This window comes from Sander vitreus, chromosome 7 (genome assembly GCF_031162955.1).
Source record: "Sander vitreus isolate 19-12246 chromosome 7, sanVit1, whole genome shotgun sequence".
In the NCBI taxonomy this organism is placed as follows: Eukaryota; Metazoa; Chordata; class Actinopteri; order Perciformes; family Percidae; genus Sander; species Sander vitreus.
In genome coordinates, this window is record NC_135861.1 from 7,897,410 (window position 1) to 7,919,745 (window position 22,336).

The 22,336-nt window shown below is 41.0% G+C and overlaps 2 protein-coding genes across 10 annotated transcripts in view; both read right to left on the reverse strand.

The window, feature by feature from the left end:
* LOC144520584 (ral GTPase-activating protein subunit beta-like) overlaps positions 1–3,185 on the reverse strand; it is a 28,401-nt gene extending 25,216 nt beyond the window's left edge. For 8 of the 9 annotated variants that reach the window (XM_078254398.1, XM_078254397.1, XM_078254395.1 and 5 more), the window contains exons 1-2: positions 3,034–3,184; positions 1,683–1,903 (exon numbers count right to left, since the gene is read on the reverse strand). In XM_078254398.1, coding sequence (XP_078110524.1) covers positions 1,683–1,859 — 177 coding nt within the window. In that variant the 5' untranslated portion in view covers positions 1,860–1,903; positions 3,034–3,184. Of the gene's footprint in view, positions 1–1,682; positions 1,904–3,033 lie in introns of all 9 variants that reach the window. The other variant, XM_078254390.1, reaches the window with a different exon arrangement.
* Positions 3,186–4,304: 1,119 nt separating this feature from the next.
* Positions 4,305–14,486, reverse strand: vwa1 (von Willebrand factor A domain containing 1). The gene is made up of 6 exons (XM_078254399.1): positions 14,086–14,486; positions 10,692–11,249; positions 8,201–8,527; positions 7,446–7,721; positions 6,378–6,653; positions 4,305–5,351 (listed from the first exon to the last, which is right to left on the reverse strand). Exons 1-6 carry the CDS (start codon positions 14,168–14,170, stop codon positions 5,323–5,325), a joined length of 1,551 nt encoding a protein of 516 aa, XP_078110525.1. The 5' UTR covers positions 14,171–14,486; the 3' UTR covers positions 4,305–5,322.
* Positions 14,487–22,336: the final 7,850 nt, after the last annotated feature.

Here is a 22,336-nt window from a genome sequence, read left to right on the forward strand (position 1 = left end):
GCTAAATAGGCTTTAAGATATGAAAATAACCATTTAAAAAGTATTATTTTGCAAAATCCACACATGTACAGAAAATAAACATACACACATAGGTACAGAAACACTTTCGTTAACATGGTAGGTGAAGTAAAGGGAGGGGGGAAGTGTCTGTCTGTGTTTCAGGCCTAAACCTCCTGCAGAGAAAGGAGAAGCTATATCTGTAGCACTCCATCAGTCATGCTTTATATGCTAGAGTAGCTTTATCAAAGATACTCATGAGTAAAAGACAAATGACAGCCAAACTGCGAGAAACTTGAGAACATGAGGAAAAAAAAAGGACTCTGGTCTCATGAGACAAAAAAAATAAACTCTTTGGCTTTGATGTCAAGCATTACATCTGGGCAAAATCAGGGTCTACACACATACTCTCATCCCCACAGTGAAACATGGCAGTGGTAGCATCATGCCACGATTTTAACGACAGGAACTGGGAAACTGGTAAGGATTAAGGGAACCCAAATACAGAGAGGTCCTTGAATAAATCATGCTCCACGGTGCATGCAACCGCGTGACACAAGGCACAAATCCAACATAGCACTGGTCTTTGTACCAAAGTTGTCCAGCAGCCTAGCTAGTTGCATGATAAACAGAAACACAGAAAAGCCTGAGTGCGGATCAAGCAAGGGAAAATCTGCCCAAATCTTGGTGTGCAAACCTGATATGACATACTCAAGAGGAAGTACAGCTAATGGTGATTGTGCTTCTACAAAGTACTGAAAGACAGAGTCTAGACATATTTATAAATTAAATTTTTTTGTTTTTCTGGGGGGGGGGGGGGGGGGGTTATACATTTCCAAACATCATATTATTTCCATGTACTTTGCTTTGCAAAGATTGGGTATAATGTTTGGACTTCAAAAAACAAAACAAAAAATACATTTTATCCAACTGAAACATACAATAAGTGAGAGATATGCAAATAGCACAGTGTAGTTAGTTTTTTACCATACCTACATTGGTTGCCACAGTATTGACACAGATATCTGTATGTAAAATAGAGGTGCCCTCTGAATGCAGTGGGCAAGACCAAGCAGTCACTGTATTTTTGATTCTGACCTCTACTATATATTTAAATAGACACTAGTTGGTGCAGTAACCGTTTACATATGACACTTAAGACAACACAAGCAATGTATGAGGCTGCTCCTTAAAGTTGATTACTGCATGTCATATCAAACAATGATTGTGCAGAGTGAAAATAATTTTAAGTTTAAGTTTATTCACTGTGGTGACACTAAGCAGTGTGTCCACAAATAATATATGCATCACATTCAAACAACTGATTTTAGTAGATTCACCTCAATTGAAAAGATCTGATGCCTTGAGTTTTTGCTAACCATTACCCTGTTGTATAGCCTAGCTTTTTAATAAGTAGCATCACCACATGCATAAATATCTTGATATATTTTTTACCTGATTTTTTTTTTTTTATGAAATCATAAGCATATGTCCAAAAGAAATTAACCAAGCACAGTGATGGCACCATCAGAGACCTTGTAATATAGGAATAAGTTTAGAGCTGACAGGCTCTCCAAAGCTTTGGTAATGGAACTGGTAGCTTGGCAGACTACCAAGGCATTAAAATGATATGTCAAACATTGTATAGTGCATACACGCACCTAAGGTGCAGCAGTGTTTCTCACCTCCTTGTCTGTCTTGAGGATGTTCTCTGTGGCGACAGGGCTTACAGCTGTGCCCAAAGGCTTGACCACAGCATTTGCCACCTCCGTGCCCACGCTAGTAGGATAGGTGTGCAGAACACTGAGGTGGCCCTGGTCACTCTGCACCACCAACTGCAGCGAGCGCCACTCAGAATACATGCTGCTAATGTCTACTGCACTCTACTCACACCTCCTGCCTCCACCTGCAGACACACAAATCCATAAGTTAACTTCATATGGCAAGTTAGGAAAACTATGAATAGGCTAACATGTATCACCAATACAGGCGTGGCTTTGTTGTGAGAATACTTCTCCAAAGCTGTCAACATGTAACCGTGCTGACAGAGAAACATACACGTCTCTTACAGTGCGATACTCCTTTTGATAATCGTCTTGAGCTTGACTGCTTGATAGACTATCAAAGGTCCATCAAGTAGTATAACTTTAACATGATTTACCTTTATTCTTATCTTACTTAGCTAGCTAGTGTGTTTTGATGAAGGTAAAATGCAGGATTAAAACGTATTAACGTTACGTTAAATACATTTGCAACAACATTTAGAACGAAAAGATTAAATATATGAAAACCATTGTCGTTTGGTACACTGCATGCATAACGAAATAAAGAGCGTAACGTTGTGATAAAACAATGTAAAGAGTCTGAAGTAATGTTCATTGTTGTAGCTAGTTAACGTTAGCTGTAACGTTAGTTTGACAATAAACAGGACCCATCAACAGCCCAGGTTGTTTACCATTATGTTCATGCTAACGTTATGTTCTGTCATTCCATATAGCTATAACAAAAAGTATAAAGAAGGCATTAAATAACATAAATTAAATACTAGCTGTCTTTAATGCCCTGTACGCTTAAACTAAGTCAAGGACCACCTGGGTCGGTAACAACCATGGATGTATAATAATAAGGTAACAACCCGAGGAATCACAACCAGGAAACGGTTCTGAAAATGATTAGCTTGCTAACGTTAGCTAGCATTGACATCAAAACATCTTCCTCATCTTGCTGATGACATAAGCTGAAGTTAGACGCTGGTTGGCTTCTGTGTTACATGACTGTCACTCTGGATAAGACAAAATGCTGTAGTTAAGAAATGCCGGCGGTTGTATGCGCTAACTTATCAGTTAGTTATCTCCAACTACGTTGTAGTTGAACCGACGTTGCTAGCTAGCTTAGCTAATTTGAGGTGCGCTAGCTCGTTCGTTGACATTAGCTGAGCTGGCTGTCATTTTGCTAGCTACACAACTTTGCAAAGACGCTAACGTTTGCTCACTACCAAGCTAAGTAAAGTTAACCATGTTTTTTTTTTCCATTTACCTGAACGAACTGGAAATGTTGTCATAACAGAGCTCGGAAACTCGCAGTTGTTTGTGCTATGTAATCTGGACTACACCATAACAGCGCCCATCTTCGCAATGTCAAGGCTTGAATATTGCAGCTTGATGAGCTAACGGGAAACAGGATACGTAGATTGTCGCCCCCTAACTTACTGTGCTGGTACAGCAACTGCATCAGATCTGATGCTGCCTTCAGGTGCTCCTGGTGAACTCCCGTTCGCTCGAAATCTTTCTTGGCACCCATTCAGGTGATCCTGGTGAAATATTGTAACAAACTGTATTTGTCCTCATAACTGCTAACGTTAATTGTTTAGTTTTACAATGCAATGGAATTATGATGATCGTCAGGCGCTCTGATAAAGTTCCCTTAAAGGTCCCTAGAAGTAACAGGATGTTCTAAATAAAATAAAAAATAAATTAGATTACGTTAGGTGAGATTTAGTAGATTATGTAGAATAATTTTGGAAATGGTTTCACCATAGGTCCTCTGAATGACAAAATGTCTTAAGCATGTAGCCTTGCCTGATTTCATTCTGGCGCTGCAATTTTAGAAGACAAAAACTAAGATGTAACCCAAAGTGATAACTCAGCTGACCAGTTGAAGGTGCTTTCATTCACCTGCAGGTGGAAGCCTTGATACACAAAAGTTTCCTATTCTATCACTCAGTAGCCAAACTGTCAGTGTAGTCAGGCCATGTCAGCCTGTTCGTTTATGTGAGAAAATATAAATGAGACTTGGTTACTGTAGTTCACAACATGTGCCATCCTACTACATCATACGTATTCCGTAAACTATTCATACCTTTTACCAAACTAGGCAAAACTTAAAGGTGAGCCAAAATGCTGTGTTTCCCAGGATTTGGAAGAAATTATAAAGGCAAACACTATAGAGTTTTTCATAGAAACTAGTGGTGTTGTGAATATTATTTTTCTGGATGGAAGTAGTCCCTATAAGGTACAGTTCTATTATAAAGTGATTTAAAGGGGGGCTTTGTGGATTTCGTATTGCATTTGCATCATTTCAAATCAGTAGAGGCCAAGATATCCTGAATTGTAGTCCCTAGTATGGGTCAAACTCCCAAAATGCTGAGCTCATTAGAGGTCTTTCATTAGACCTGCCTGGTGATCATTTCAAAGCTCCTGACGAGCCACAAAGACATTATACAACTTTTTTCACTGGCTGAGTAGTACTCGTCATGACTTGTAAACTCAGTAATATCTGTGGAGAAACTACAATTAGAATAAACAAAATTATTAAAAGACTTTATTGCAAGCTCATGTTAAATTTCAATAGTGGTTAACAAACATTAAACAATACATTTGCTCTGAGAGGATAACAGTAAAAGATCAGCTGTAAGTCTGTCAGGATCCTTTCAGTAGGGGTCAGCAGAGACTCACTTAAAAAAAGGTAAGAGTCTTAATATGTAAACAGCATGTCTGTAAGTACTGTACGCTATTAATTATCATACTTAGATGATTTTTGATTAATAAATATGAATGATGGATGTCCAGAGACCAAAACAAGATTACTCTCAGTTACACATGTGTTTCAAATGCAGCATCTCTGTAGTGTCAGGGCATGTGGCTGGTCTTTTTGTAATTTCTTTCAAGTTCAAAGCAATCCTGAAAATCCTGTTATAATGTAATAATAATAATGTATACTTTATTAATCCCGCAAGGGGAAATTACTTGTTATTAAGGACCTTAAGCTAAAGTGTCCTTGTTGCACTTCAGTCTGCAGACACAAGTGTTAAGCATGTGCTGAAAGAGAAGTGTTTTAAGTACAACTCATAAGTATTTATTATACATGTAAATCAGATGTTCAGTGTGTGTTAGCAGGGTTTTAAAAAAAAGCTCATTTGGAAATGAGGTCCACATATGGTGCAAAGCCTTTCTCTAACACAAGCCACATGAAACATCCAACTTTCCCAGCATGCCCTGCTCTGTAACTGCAAAACTTACCAAGAAATATCTTTATCTCACTCTTGCATCTCTAAACCGAAACATTATACATTTACTACAGGTGTAAACCAGATGAGACAAAAGAAATGGAAAAGCAAATAGTGCTATGTGTTGCAGATTGTAGCCGTTAACATGTGGCCATATTGTCCTAGACCACTCTTAAGTGTCTATGGCTTCCACATGAGTGCTCAGTAAGCCAAACCACACAACTCTCCTTGATGATATCCACAGAGGGGAGAGGCAAGTCAGCATTTTTCTTTCCATCGTCCCTCCATGTTTGGTAGGGTGCACTTGCAGCTCAGGGGTGCTATGATTGGAAGCCATATGATAATGCATCTAAAAGGCAGAGGTAGAAAACAGCAGTTGAGACATTGACATTCATAGATTGAAACAAGCAAAAGTCAAAGTGTTATATTATGAATCTTGTATCGATGAACACTATACCATCAGACAACAAATGGAATTAATCTGGAGCTATTCATTCAGTCCAGCATAAACATCTTTCAGTTTAAAGGGTCTGTTCACTTACAAAACTTAATAACACATATTTCTGATTTACGTCTAGTGGTATCTAGACATGAAAACAGGTCTTATTTGCCTAGGTTTGAAGGTAACTGTCTCTGTGATTTCTAAATCCACACCAATAAAATAGAGATGAATGCAATTTCATATGTGGTCATCTCAGCAATGAAAGCTTACATTTAAAAAAAAAAAAAAAGTCATTTTAGGGATTATTAATCTGATAGAAAGCACATAGAATAAAAGATGTTTATGCAAGGTCTGTGGATTATCCACCTTAACCAGGAAACTAATTCTGAAAAGAAATGTAGTGGAATTTCTTTACGCCCCACAAACACAATTCCTTTTACCTCCATTCAACATTTTTGGAAATAAACTTCTTTGTTTTCTTGACTGAAGAGTTTAATGAGAAGACTGATACCACTCTCATGTCTATATGATAAATATCAAGGTAGCACCACCACCAGCCGGCTCACTTAGTTTAGCACAAAAACTGGAAACAGGGGTGAACAGCTAGCCTGGTTCTGTCCAGAAGAAATCTGCCTCTAATAATCAGCTCACTTTTTGTATATGGAGTCAAAAAAACTCCCAGGTAGCTCACCTGGTTGAGCATGCGTCCCATGTACAAAGGCTCAGTCATTCTCTCCCTCTATACCCTTTCCTGTCTCCGGCTATCCTGTTAAATAAAGGCCTAAAATACCCCAAAAATTATCTTAAAAAAGAAAGAAAGTACTTTTGTGAGGTGGATTTTTTTACCCAATGCCTTCAAACTATCTCTGTAAATAGCGACCAAGCTAACTCTAATAATTCACTTCATGGCGTGAAATGGCTGTCACCACTCACCTGAATGGAACTGTGCCGTGCAACACAGTCCCTCTCCTCGCGCTGTCCGGTAAATGGGTGACACACACACTCTAGTTGCTGGGGGGAGGTGCGTGAGGCGCGTTGACAGAGAGTCCGGAGGCAAATAGAGAGAGGAGCGCTGGCCATTGACAGAGCTTTGCTGTGCCTCCCAGGTGAGCCAGTAGCCCCTCAGACTGCCTACGCTGCTCTTCCAATCGACCTGCACTGAGTCACTACCCACTGTGGTCAGCTGGAGGTCTGCCAGGGCTGGAGTCACTGGAAATGAACAAAGATGTTAGTCTATTTGTTGTGTTGGTATATTTCAAAAGGAAATAGAACTGAGGTGAGAATTTTAGAGAAGAGTGTCCTCATGTTTTGTGTAGTAATTGTCTGTGATGCTCAAAATGCCACCCTAACGACAACATCTCAGTCCCCAAAAGTGTACAGCACATTATTAGCACTCCTCTTTCGCCATTTAAGTTTTAGATCCAGACTTTAGCTTTAGTATAGCTATTTAAATTATTTATGTGAATGTTATTTTGATATTTTGTACTTTGTAGCGTTTTTTTGTTGCTTTTGATAATGTTTTATCCAAGTGGATTGTGCAGGTGTTTGTGTGTAGAGTATGGACTCATGGGGCTGGTTTCCTTAACACTGATTAGCTTACATGCTACTAATTCATAATGCTGGTTTTTAGACACCTCAGTCTCAGTTTCTCCAAAGGAGAAAGGTTTGCATCCCACTGCTGTGCTGCGTCATGAAACCGGCATCATGAGGAGTGCAGATTCAGTGCTGAGCTGAGTGAATAAACATGATTAAAAAAGTATGAGCTAAAGGATAACAGAAATGCTTTTATGGAAGTCGTACAATAGAAAAATGTGACTGATTGGCTCATGCTCCTCTAGCTGCTCAGAACTGCCCTTGGAGTAGTCAAACCTGAATGGAACTGCTAGTAATTATTTAAAATTTAAGACCCAGAAAGCTCTAGGCTGCGCAGGATTAGGATGAGTGTGCAGTAAATGGATCCTTGATCACCAAGTTTAACTCCATTTTCTTCATGTAGCTCACCTTCCTCAGTACACACTTTGACAGACATGGCCTTCTCCGTGCCCGAGGTGTGCCGGGCACTAACGGTGACCAAGTAAGTGGTATCTGGTTGGAGGTTGGTGAGGAGCGTGGAGTTTTGCGTTCGGCCCACGGTGACAGCGTGGAGCTTGCCCCTGGGCAGGGCGGAGTACTCAATGTAGTAACTTGCGACCGTCTCCGGCTGAGAAGGACCCCAACTCACCCGAATGCTGGTTTGCCCCGACTCAGAGACCGTTACCACAGCTGGGCTCAGCACCTCTGGTGTGTGTGGGGAGATAGGAAAAAACACTGAGTCAGTATAAGATAATATGAGGAAAATAACCTACTCATGATAACCTTCCTATAATAACTATAACACGAATAGAGTGAAGATAGAGACAGTTAGTGGTAAACTTCCAATTAATTCCAGTTAATTACTAGCATTACAAGTCTGAACGTTGAAAACGAAAATACAATTCAACATATATGAAATATAAAGTTTCCAATAATAGGTGACTAATAAAGAAATATTTACTTTGAAATCGATCTTTTCAAATTTTACTATGATTAGTACCAAATTACTGGGAATTTTTGGGGTAAAATTTGGACCCTTAAAACAAAAAGATATTGAATTTACAAATACAAAGACAACAGATGCAACAAAAAAAGCATAAAAATTCTTAAAATTGAGAAACTGGAATCTGTGATTTTTTGGTATGTATGGGTTATAACACAGTATAAATAGGATGTAACCCAACCTGGCTTTGTTTTGAAGGTGACGGAGAGTTTGTTAAACGCTTGTTCATTATACTTCGGGGTCAGTGTGGCGGTATAGGTGGTATCAGGCTTCAGGCCTGTTAGCCTGGCAGTGCTGGAATCTGCAGATGGGGTTAGTCTCTGGAAATCACTACCACCGGTGCTCGGACTGGTCCCAGTTCCATCTCCTCCACCTCCTCCTCCCGTCGGAAGCGGACCAAAGCGAATCTCATAGTAACCCTCCAAACCGGACAGAACGGGTCGCCACTGGAGCGTGGCAGAGTTGGTGGAGACGTCACGGATGTTGATTCGCTCAGCTCGGATAATCTCTGTCGACGCAGGGAAAAGATGAATGAAATGACTGTGTGCAAACGGGTCTGTCAGGATTATAATTAAAGAAGTTGTAATTCTGCAAAGACAGAGAAAGGATGGTGACAGGGAAGAAAACAAGACAGAGTGCTAAAGGTGCCTCTGCTTCAGACAGCCACCCACGTCGACAGCCAGACTTAGGTTTCTGGATGCATTCATAGCTCTTGCAATACGACAACTTGAAATAGCCAACCCAGGCCCTGCAACAAAATAACATATGCCACAGAGGCATTGATATCTGTGATCGGATCCTTAGGCACTAAGTAAAGACTGGTGCATTTATTATTGTTGTGCACAAGCCTTATTTATACTATGCATCATGCTTTACAGCTGCAGAATACTGTTTAATTGCTGAGGTGTCCCTTGTGAGTGTTATGGCAGTTACCTAATCTGGCCCGGGAAGTGGACGACCTTCCCAGTCTATATATATAAATGTGTATCATGTCTTGCATAGTGTTGGAGGATGCAGCAAGGAAAGTTGAATCATTAATCCATTAATAGATCATCATATCCCTTACACAAGCACACTGGATTCACTGTCTTCAGGAGCATCTCTGGAATTAGGGCAGAGCCCAGAGACATATGATACATCTGTGAATGAGTGGTGGACTATAAAATGCAGAGCTTTGCATTGTGGAACTGTTAGCAATTACAAAGTAGAGCACATGCCATGGACACTACTTTTTTGCTGCATTGTGGGAATTTTTGAGGGCACAATATAACGTGGCAGCATAAACTTCATAATCAACTTCAGACACTAAAGGCCCTGACACGCCAACCCGACGGTGATCAGTCGGCTCCCCGAGGTCAAAAAAGTGCCTTGGAACACACCGAAGAGACGTACGTTCTGCGCGTGCACGAGACGTAATACGTGTAACAGCAGGCCCCCGCAAATCTGTATTGTTGCCCAAAAAATGAAAACCGGAAATGACGAACGCGTCATGTGGGTCTGGCTTCTCCAGCCAATAGTAATGGCGGCTTGTTCAAAATACGATCTCGTATTTTACGAAAATAGTTCACTGAAACGTGTTTCTGAAAACATTTTAAGTGAGAAATAGGCCATACAGTTGCTGAATTTGTCTTCATTTCAGATCGACAAAAGGTCAGTTTAAAAGATTTTCATCAGATTTTGAGAGGCGTCCGTCACTCATCCCGCTCACCATTTCCGGGTTAGCACTCCACCATCAGATTGGTCATTGAGTCTGACTGCCCGCCCTCCGACCCAGCAAGTCAGGTCGGCCAAAATGAAGGCCGACAGCTCCTCTGAGAGACGACGACACGGAACACACTGAACAGACTCGAGTCACCGACCTCGCCAGACTGTCCGACGGCCGATTATTGGGTTACTGGTTATTATTGGTTTAAATAAAATGACGGACAGTAAATATAGTGCACTATATGGTAAATAGGGAGTGATTTCGCCCACAGTCAAAGAATCCATTACGGATATAAACATAATGTCCAGTGCAGCTTTAAGAAAACAATTGGGAATTGATGAATTACATTTGCATTAAATGTTGCAATCACAAAGTAAATAAAATCATTACATTTCCCAATAATAATTATATTAATTAAAATTAAATAACAAAATATATATAGTATTGCTTTTTGATATGCCATTTGCCCGACAATCATATCCAGTCTCACAATTCATTTGTCTCCTGCTTTACCGTAGTTTCTATTTCTTTTTTTTTTCTTTTTTTTTTAAGACTATTTTGTAGGCCTTTATTTTTGACAGGACAGTTTAGACTTGAAAGGGGCCTAGGGCCTCTACATTTAGGCACGTGCTCTACCACCTGAGCTACCCAGGCGCCCTATTTCGTTATTGCTTTTATTTAAAAATGAGTCTTTTTTTATTTAAAAAAACAATGTCACACCTACAAATTAAACCAGAGTCCAACCCACAAAGCAGTAACAGGGGCTCTGATGGCAGACACATTAGTAAATGGAATCACAAAAGGTGAAATCTAAAATTTTATTTTGTGATTCCATTTTAAAATGGTGAAATATGAATTAATCCTTTATGATTTGAGTAGTATTAAACACTGAAAATGTTATAATTCTTTTGGTGGCACACTTCAGGCTCCATACCTTCCAACCTCACATATCACCAGCGATACTCACCAATGATGGCATCCCGCAGGTCCTCTGTGATGATACTCATATCATCGATGTCCACAAAGTACAGGTGGCTTTCCACAGGCGGAGTCACCACTTGCCTCAACACCTGATAGTTGCCATGCCCAGTGGAGACCACCAGCACAGCCACGCCTTCCTCCTGCAGCTCAGCCATTGGTCCAATAACATCACCTGGTTTCACCCCATCAGTCAACCACACCAGCACCCTAGGGAGCCCCGCCCGGGCCCCATCTGCTGTTCCAGGTCTCAGCACCCACTGTTTTGCCATTCTCAGCGCCTCCACTGTGTTGGTGTCCCCCCTGAGAGGTTTGGTGTTCCCCAAAGCGCCCTGGAGGCCACTCTGGGTGCTATGGGTGCCAAAGCCAAACTCGAGGCGTGGTCGGGTGCCCACCTGCAGAAGTCCTACCCTCACCTGGTCCTCTCCCAGCGAAAAGGGGAGGAGGAGCTCAGACAGGAAGGTGAGCATGCGGGAGTGCTCATAGGCCGACACACTTCCAGAGGAATCCAATAAGAATAGGACGTCGCCCTCGCAGCAGTTCAGCACTGTGGAGGAAAAATAATGGTCAATTCAGTCATTAATATGCAAATCAATATCAAGTCAATATCAGTACATACTGCCTTTTGATGCAGATATAGCAACTTCCTCTAGGATTCCTTTTACTCCCACAACTTTTTTCCACAGGTCCACTCTCATGATTCACTGACACATACACACCCACATTTGGAATCTCCCTCTCTTTCTCCGTCCACCTTCTTGGAAAAACAACTTTTATAGGGGATATTGTTAACTTCAAAGCAGCAAAGAGTCAGAAGCAAGTTATGATAGTGAAGATAAGAAGAAATCAAAACAAACCGAGGAACTTCAAAATGATGCTGGCATTGTGATAACTTCAGAAGTGGACGATAAAAGAGATTCAAGCACTGAGGCAGAGAGTGGATTCCCCCCCCCCGCAATTTTCCATATTTCGTAACAGAAGCAAAGTTAAAAGTGAATGCCAAGAGTGAAGGACAGGAGGGAGGGAGAACAGTAGCTGCTGGGCTTTAGCTGTAAAGGCAGAGAGAGTGGAGAGAGGAGGTGGAACAAGGGGAAATAAGAGGCATTAAAAGGAGAGGAGTGATGCTGAGGGTGGTGGGGGGGGGGTGTACTGGCAGTTCCATGTGAGAGACTAGGAGGAATGTTGAATGGCCATATACAGAGCAGAGAAAAAAAAAGAAAAAGAAGCAGCAGTAATAAAGACTAATAAATAATCTAAAAGCAATATTTAGCCGCAAATTGTGCAGTCATCCAAGAAAAAACACCCACTTTTAAAATCTAAGGGTTAAAGAGAAAGATAAACGTGAGAGATGACGATCTTAGATTGCCTCTAGGTTACTTTGATTTTAGAAGGCTGCAATAACAGCATCGCCTCAGACATCTTGATACCTTGAAACTCTTATTTTTTCTCAGATGCCTCTTTTTCTAATATCTGAAAGTTCAACACATGAGGTGTTGATAAGACTCGGAGGTGTTGAAAGCTGAGAATGCAGCGAGGCATATATATACACAACCCTATGTACACACACATGCAGACTGCCTTTTCCTCCATCAGCCTAAAGAATACCTTACATCTGTCTTGTTGTTGGACTTTGGAGCGAGTGGGCCGCTCCGTATCACAGCCCCCTACCTCTACTTATGTTCAGGTATGTCTTTATCTGAAAACCACATGTTGACGTCTGGAGATAGCCGCTTCACTGTTAATCTACAGAGAAGACGTGTTTCAAATGCAGCCTGCTGCTATCGATCGCACGATAAATCAGATGTATTGGTGGACTGCTAGCACTTCAATGATGTGATGGTGGAAAACCTCCCATGGCACCAGTAAAACGCAACAGGAGCAGAGCAGGTCTTGCAACCTGCTGAACACATGGGGACATTACATGGGAGTCTGAAACATGCGCAATCAAGCTTCAACAATATAGGTTTTGTGGTCTGGATGTGCAGAAATGTACAACAGACAAATTTAAGCATGTGGTGTGTTGCAGAAGATTCGAGGAATTTGAATTTTAAGCATTTCATGTCAGAACGGATTACAAAGCTAGACAACAGAATAAGAATAATCAAACTAACAGCCATCTAGTAGTAAAGAATACAATAGCCACAGCCTTTTAGTCTCTCTTATACAATGCTTGCTCCTTGATTACCTTTCAATTACTCACAATTACCCAAACACTGGGAAGGATGACAGTAATAACAGCAAGTGCACTTATAAAAAGCCCAATTACTGTAAGCTATGTTGGTCCTGTCTAATCAGGTCCCTGTTAATGAAAATAGCAAAGTATCTCACTAAGTAGCCTACTATGTTAACCCAGTCATAAAGATCCGCTCTCACTGACAGACTCGGCAGTGTCGCCACCGCCAAGTTTAGCCTCTCAGACACTTCATGGTCATGAGCTTTACCGCAGGGTGTAAAGACACCCCTGTGATATCGGCTGATAACATTTGTTTTGTGGCGTAAGTGAATCAAACTGCCAGCCTGTCATCAATGATCAGAACTGCTGACAATGAGAGACAGGTATTAATATCAAAATCAGCCTATAGACTCACTGAGGAGTGTCTTAACTCTGCATCAGTGTAAGATACAGAAAGATTTTATTTAATCTTAGTGACCCTCATATTTGTATCGCATACATATTATTCAATAGCCTAGGATACATCATGGATGTGGAAAACTAACACTGCAGATCAGACAGTCTTGCTCTGTTTTCTTTTCTCATTAGATTATAACTTTAATGAATGACGTAATTATTAAAAACTATTTCTCAGTTGATCTGGAGACTGCTTTGTCCTTGCTTTGGAAACCACTGCTGTAATGCCAAAAGATTTCATCAGCAGACAATAATCTGGGAATTCAACCCTTTCTGTGTGTGTGTGTGTGTGTGTGTGTGTGTGTGTGTGTGTTTTATGGGGAGCACCTGAAGCTCTTCCCAGGCCGCATGTGTGGTCCCTGAATTTGCCCCCTGGTTTGGGAATCACTGCCCCAGGCTGTGGGATTTCATCAACTGACAATTCCATTCCTGGAATCGTGCCATTTTACTGAGAACACTGGTGTCATTTCAACCCCACCCTGAACCACCCTGAGCTCAGATAGTGCCTCCACTTACTGTAGCATCTATCTATCATGGCAAAGTCATTGCATCGCATATTATGTACCACCAATGCATTTAAATAAAAATAAAAAGTTGTTTGGTCATTGTAGGTAGTGGTCCTGAAAATACAGATATCAGTTTAATTTAATTTGATACTAAATACGTTCAGTCATTGTCTCCAAATCGATTTCTGGCACATGTTCCTCTATTATGATGATGAAAATGTAAACTTGGTCCATCTGAGGGAACTTACCTCCTTCAGGTGCGGGGTTCTGTGTAGCCGACTGCCGCAGGAGCATACACAACAGCATCCATGTCAACAACATGTGGCTCTCCATCACAATAGTTATGAGTAAGCTCCCCCGAAGCAAATTATAACACAAATGTTATGGGTTCTTGAGTCAACCATATATCCACCGCAGCCCGAAGGAGCGCATTCCCAGTCACTAAATTACGGTTGAAAGCATAATTGAGTCACATCCAGTCCAGCTTTTTATTTCTCTTTTTCTCTTTCCTCTTCGTTGAGCATTATCAATCACTCGGTAAATGGGAGACACTGGAAGTCGAAGTAAAACTAAACTCTAAACTTTAGTCTGCGTGCGTAATGTCTGGACGCTCCTATTCAATGCAAAATACGCCTCGCTCGCGCTCAGCACACGAATATCAAGCACGCGAGAAGTAAATACAACATTTCCGGGAAAAACTTTCAAAATAAAATTATCGTTTGCTAAGGCTAATTACATCCGTTTAAAGCAATGTCAATATGGGCCAAAATTCAATAATAATAATAAGTAATAACCTACCACAATGTAAAAATAGGCAACTCCATCACACGCCCATCCCACTTCAAAAAAATAACTAAATATTCTCAACAAAATAAAGTATTCGTAATTCACAATGGTCCCTTTCAGAGTGTTAAGCCTATATTGTGAAATATGCTGTCATTTGATTAATATTATTGATGCATTTAAATGTAAGTAGGATGATAAGGTTGTAGCTGATTTAACGAGCCAATTTAACCTGCTTTATATAGTGTCAGCTGGTTTAATCTATAACAATTATAGTCAGTTAATATTATGTATATTATGTATTTTTTACCGCCACCTCAGTGGAATGGTTTAAAACCACTGCCGGAAATATGTTGAGGTACTTATGTGCATGTGCATCCTCGCCTGCACTCACAAAAACAAACTAAACTGGAACCCACTGATTAAAACATTGCTTCATAGCGCTCCTAGTGGTAAAAAAAAAACTCCAAAGGGCACCAAAGTAACTTTAGCTGTCAGATAAATATAGTGAAGTAAAAAATACAATATTTACCAGTGAAATTTAGGCTAATATAGTAGAAGTTTAAAGTAGCATAAAATAGAAATACTTAAGTAAAGTATAAGTACTTCGAATGAAGTATCCTACTGTATTTGAGTAGGCTAAATCTCAGTTAGTCCACCACTCTGTTCAGTAGATTTAAAAAGACTTGAATTATATTTGTTGTAAATGATTATATTTAGTGGCTTTGACACAACTTAGTGTAACATTTGACATAGAGACTTAGCTGTACCATACTACTAAGAATTATGTCTGCTTATTATAGTAGAGGTGTTCTTAAAAAATCTGAGTAAGCCACTGCTGACATAGCTGACAAAAAGATGCCTTTATTTTGAAAGTAAAGCTGCTTTAACTTCCCTCTGGCTACTTTTGTCTGGCTTGACAAATCTCACTTTCTTGTGTATGTGTACCTCACTCCTCCCTTCTTTCTCCAGTCTCCCCAGTAACTCAGAATAGTAAATAGGGCTGTGTTCCCCATACAGGCGTCAACACCGTGGATCTGAGCCACAATTAGATTTAAGTCGTCATGTCACCTTATTAGCAGGGATATAAATGGGGATCCACTAAAAGCTCACTTGACATTTTTGCTGATAAATCTTTGAAATGAGTCATATACACCATGGGGAGTGTTTATTGGGATTTACTGAGGAATAAGAACATAAATCATTTGTAAAAGAAATATATTTGCTGAAATGCCCACATGACCTCTTGATTGATCTTTTGTATGCCTTGAGTTTGTCTTTAGACAATGCCAGTAATATTTACCTTGAGACTTAAACTTATTTTCTCAATATTCGTCTGGTGAAGACAGCAAAGAATTTCAGCTATCCAAGAGATTAAGGAACCTCTGGTTTACTGAGAGAGACCACAAATACTTGCTGTATTCAAACCACTGGGAGTGCAGCTTTGAAATTACACAGCACATAGCACTAGAGTGGAAAATAGTCAACAGCTTGCATGCAGGCTACCACTCAGCCCTTTGGACCTACTGTATGATTCAGTGTGTGTGTGTGTGTGTGTGTGTGTGTGTGTGTGTGTGTGTGTGTGTGTGTGTGTGTGTGTGTGCGTGCGTGTGTGCGTGCGTGCATGTGTGTGTGTGTGTGTGTGTGTATGTGTGTGTGTGTGTGTGTGTGTGTGAGTGCGTGCGTGCGTGCGTGCGTCTGTCTGAATGTAAGACAGAAAAAAGAAAGAAACAAAGGGGGTAGGAGGGAATAAATGGACGGAAGAGGATGCAAGAATTTAAAGGTCTAGATTCCTCTGTGACGCATCGTGTCCAAATACTTCTATTGTTCCAGTGAGACATTGACAATAAACACTCCCTTCCCAATACACACACCTATTGACTAAACACTAACACTACAGTGCAGTCAGTCATTGGGAAGCATTATGATAGCACTGTCTGACCTATATTTCATTGCAATGAATCATCCATATGGAAAACAATGTAAAAAAAGAGCCCCACATAATATACAATTATGTTTGTCTTTATTCATTTAGTACGCATTGACAATAACAACTTTGGCAGCCATGACAAAGTCTGTGTCCGGTTTCTGAAAATTCTTGTTTTATGCTCTGTTGCTAAAATTGAACTCCAAGTGTCTGAGAAGTCAAGTTCCCTGCTTAGATCATGATCCATTTACACCCTGCTGCAACAGACATGCAACATTAATTTCTGTGCGGTTTTTGGGTACCTCCCCTACAGGGCTGAACAAGTTCTCACACGCACATCTGCAGCCCCCGAAGCTCATGGTCAACGACACTGTGCTGTTTGGATATTAATACAGATGGGAGTTCTCTCCCGGCTAGTCAGCGAGCTGGTAATCAGTTAGACACACAGTATACCCCCACTTGAAACAACTTGGCACTGGTGTGTGTGTGTGTGTGTGTGTGTGTGTGTGTGTGTGTGTGTGTGTGTGTGTGTGTGTGTGTGTGTGTGTGAGAGAGAGAGAGAGAGAGAGAGCAGTAAAAAGCTGAACATGCATATGCACAGAGCATGCTCTGTATATTCTCTGCATGAGCTTGTGCACGTACGTGAACACATTTCTGTATGTAGTTCATCATGTCAAGCTTTGCACAGGTTGTGCAACGACAGATTACATGCAGCTGACTGACGTATGTCAAGTACATGAACTGCAGCTCGAGTTAGTGTTCCACATTGCGCTGAACTCCACCGACATCACCAGCTGTTTCCACCCAACAGTCTCATGTCAGCACATTGTCTCCACAGCCTCAATCATTATGTCAGATTATGCAACCTGACCAGTGATTTGTTTCTCGTCATTCTCACATACCATCATAGTCCTGGTGGTGTGACAAGTAATACAAGTCTTTTATGAAGGAAAAAAAGTGACACAGCACAGTAAACTCCATCTTTTAGCTGTGGGCAAGGCAGCAGCAGAGGGACTAGGTGGAACTGGGACGAGAGGCGAAAACAGGGAGATGTCATCAATGGAAGAGTGTACAACATTTTGTCCGTCACAGCATTAAGGGCGTGATAACATGGACATGAGGAAAAACAGTCCATCCTTTGGGAGAGGCTTAAAGCCTGAAACACTGCCGTTACTGCCTTCTTATACAGGCTCTTGTAACTTTGGCCCATAATAGCAGCCTAGTTGTAATTACCCATTAAATGTTGGCTGCCAGGGATTTGGCTACATTTTGGAATGCCACTGTCTGTGGTTAAGTGAATTCCACTCTAGATTTGCCAGTATTTTTTCTACTTTTTGCTAGTCTATGGTATTTGAGGCTTGATATAGCAACTATGGGTTTTGTGCAGATTTGAGGAAGAAAAAAAGAAATGTCTCTTAGTAAAATAATCTGCATCACAAAAAGATAAAGAAAGAAAGGCTAGATAAAACACTGATCGAGGAAAGAGAGAGAGAGAGATTAGGGAGAGGAACAAGGGTGATGCAGGTGTAAGAGTGATAAGAGGGAAACTCAGACAAAATATTTAGCAGAATTTACATTTGGACCTTTCAGGCAAACAGCTCAAACGCAGAGCCAAGAACACTATTTGCTTCCAGCGTATTGGATTTTGGCACGACACATAAATAAAAGCCATCAAACTATAAATACAGACAGGAAAGTCAGAGGGACTTCCCATCGCTGGGATGTGCAGAAGACCAGAATTGTGCCAAGTGCCCACTACCTTCCTGAACAACACTGACAAACTCCGGTCCTGCGTCAGTGGTACTTTCCTGCCTCCACTGATCAACATCCTGTATGTCCACAGTGGGTCTCGTCTTTTACGCAGTGTATATAAAGGCATTTCCTATAAGCATTTAACTTTTAGAACATTTTGTTCCAGCAACCTGACACTAAAAATTGATATCTCCCTGTGTTCCAAGATCTAACTGCATCCAGGGAAATGCTCAATCTTTGCTTTCCCTAAACAAATGTGACAAGCTACATTAAACAAAAGCAACTGTTGGGTTCAAAGCTGAACCACAATTTCACAGAATTATTCAGTGTATATTTAAGCACCCGTGTCTGCTCACTGTCTTGGAGTAAAACGAGGTATACAGCTCCATCTTGCTAGTTAGAACATCTGTTTTGCAATAATCTCCACACTGGTGAAGCCAACACCCACTGCATGTTTCCACAGTAAAATGTCACAGGCTGCCTCTGGTTGTGCCAAGTTGGGTTGATTGAGGTTCTCTCTATAGCTGGCTTGGCTCATCCTGAGAGGTCTGCTCAGACAATGGTTTTATTGTGATGAGGAATGGCTGGAGGGTTATAGGTAGAGGATACCATGTACTCATCTTTTTGACTTAGTATGAATACAAACTCATTGGGAATTTCGATAAACAAGTTGAAAAGATGGCAGGTTCATCTACCACCTAACTTCTCCTGAAAGAACATTTTATGGGTCATTTTAACAGCACAGTAGGGTCTGACACCAGTGGCATGTAAGAAACTTTACCCCTAATGAGCCTGAAGCCCTCTGGAAAGGCTCTGCTGGTTGTTTCCAAAAATGTTTAAATAGAGTAACTGAGAACTAAGAATTCTGCTTTGTTGACTAATGGTTCAGCAATATAAAAAGGACATTCCATTCACAGCCTCAGTGTGCCCCCAAGTGTTCTCTTGTACTGTAAGGACTTCCATCCAAAAGCCCAAATTGCTCAAAGAAAGTCTAGTGCTCTCTATAATCCGAGAAATACTATAATCTCACTTATTCAGAAACCACACGAGAAAGGTCAGTGGCTGTGACTCATCGATGTCAGAGTTCTCCGAGCGCTGGCTTTCTCTCATGCAGCCTGTGAGAAGGAGCATGGTAGGCTACCGTTGGCTGGATGTAACAGGCATTTCTCTCTCTCACACACACACACACACACACACACACACACACACACACACACACACACAAGCACAATCCAGTACTGTGTTGAAGTGTGTTTGTGTCTGTATTCACATTACAAGGATTCTCATAAATCCTTTCCTCCCTTTTCAGCCTCATGTTCTCTATCATATCCTTTATTTTCTTTCCACGCTTCCTCTAATCATCCCCAGGCTGAACAGTTTTTAATATAACAGGCCTATCAGTGTCCTTTTTCTTTTTCGCCATCTTCATTTCTGCTAGTCCTCCAAAGTGTTTTGGCCACAATAGGCAACAGCTGGATTCTCCATTCTTTCCTCCCTTTGTGATTCCTCGCCCCTTCTTATTGCTTCTCACCCTGTACGCACACTCCCTCCTCAGCAGTCCCAGCTGCCTTCCACCCTTAGTAACACTCCTGCATACTATACAAACACATAGAAACAAGCAATGTACACAAGTCCTCACATGTAAACTGACAGAGGTGCACATGCATATACGGTATAAATGCACACACAAAAGGTAGCTGAAGTCACTTTTGTGGTATGTCTGAAAGTTTAAAGAGGCAGGGATGTGTTGTTATTACAAGTGCATCTGCAGTGGAATCTGTTAGGGCAGGTTGAGTTGGTGGAGGACCTGGCAAACTATCAAAGCTATCAGTGAGGCAAACCACCCCCTCTTTTTTATCTGCTCGCTTTAAAGGAGGGCACAAATAAAAAAAAAAAAAGAATGTACACAAAGGCTTATATATTGTTCAAAAGTAGCAATCTATCCACCTGGTCAAAACAGAGTCTTGATACTTGTGCTTCAGATATAACAGAGAGGTTGAAACTTCTGTCCAAGGTGTAAACTTTTACTCCAACACCTCACCAGGTGTGTGATGAACATCCGACAGTGATTTATTGACAGAAAGATGACAACCTTGCTGTCTGGCCCATCCTGCCTGTTAACACAATCACCTGTCATCCACATCCGCAGCCTCCCCACTTAAGTCTGGGCCTTTCACTGCCAGGCACGTTCTACACACGCTCAAAGTTTCAACCCTTTCTCTGTTACGTTTACCACTTCCTGCTCTTTCTTTATTCCGTATGCACACATAACACGCCTTCCAAAGTGCCCACAGGTCACACAGTCCACTCTGTCTCGATTTCACTCAGCTCCCCTCCCGTCGAGTGTCAAGGTGACAGATAGGAGAAGAAACCTGATATTGTCTGATAGTGGCATGGGGGGGGAAGGGGGGGTTGTGTTTGAACTTGTCTGGCTTGAGCTCTGCCTGTCTGCCTGTCTGTTTTTCAATGAGTAATCCATTGTAAGACCGATCACACACACACACACACACACACACACACACACACACACACACACACACACACACACACACACGCACGCGCGCACACACACACACTGGCAGGTTAAGTGACATAGCTCAAATACAAGAGGGAAGAGGAGTTTTAGCCCAAGGGAGATTGATGGGTGATGTGGGGGCTGCTGGTTAGGATAAAGAGTTTGTCTTATTCGTATGGAAAATGTTCTTAAGCTTCTGTAGTTGAAAAGAGTATCAGTATTGGCTGCAAGGCAGTAGTTTATACCTAAGGTTGCTTGTTTAACAGTCTCCTACGCTATTTTCTTTTTCTTAGCCACGCTAGCAGCGTAGCTTTACGGATAGCAAACATCTCAACAACTATTGGATGGATTGCCATAACATTTTCCATCTACTGCTATCAGTCTAAATTTTAATGTGTCCAATATTTTGCAAATATTATTATTATGATTGTTATTATTATTAATTTGCAAATGTTAGCATGCTAACCAACCAAATGGAGATGATGAACATGGTAAACATTATTCCTGCTAAGGGTCAGCATGTTAGCATTGTCATTGTGAGCATGTCAGCCTGAATTTGGAATTTAGCTCGAGGCACCGCTGTGTCAAAGTACTGTACAGCCTCACAGAGCCTGTTTGTGATGTGACAATACAACTTACTTTCTGACTTTTTCTTTTTTGAGCTACTGAAAAGTGACATTTGAAATGGCTGGAGGGTTATAGGTAGAGGATATCATGTACTCATCTTTTTTGCTTAGTATGAATACAAACTCATCGTGGCAAGTTAGATAAAAAAGTTGAAAAGATGGCAGGTTCATCAACTACCTAAGCGTCTCATGATTTAGCTGACTGAAAGAACATTTTATGGGTAATTTTAACAGCACAGTAGGGTCTGACATCAGTGGCATGTGAGAAACTTTACCCCTAATGAGCCTGAAGCCCTCTGGGAAGGCTCTGCTGGTTGTTTCCAAAAAAATGAGAGTAACTGAGAACTAAGAATTCTGCTTTGTTGACTAATAGTTCAGCAATATACAATAAAAAGGACATTCCATTCACAGCCTCAGTTTGCCCCCAAGTGCTCTCTTGTACTTTAAGGACTTCCATCCAAAAGCCCAAACTGCTCAAAGAAAGTCTAATGCTCAAGGCATCACTGTGTCAAAATACAGCCTCACAGAGCCACTAGCATTGCAGTAGACTCTTTTTGTTTCATTATAAAGTCTGTGATGTGACATCACAACTTACTTTCTGACCTCTTAGGCTTTTCTTAGCTACTTAAAAGTGACATTTGGAATGGCTAGATGGCTCTTTAAAATGCTTGTTTTTACCAACCAACAGTCCAAAACCCCGAAAATATTTACTTTACTATCATCAAAGACAAAGATTTGCATCACATCCTCACATTTAAAAAGCTGCAGTCAGTCAATGTTGCTTGAAAAAAGACTGAAACGATTAATTGATTGTTAAAATAGTTACTGACAGTTATTTTCTGTCGACAAATGGATTCATCGCCTAGGCTAATTGTTGCAGTGCATACATTTATTTT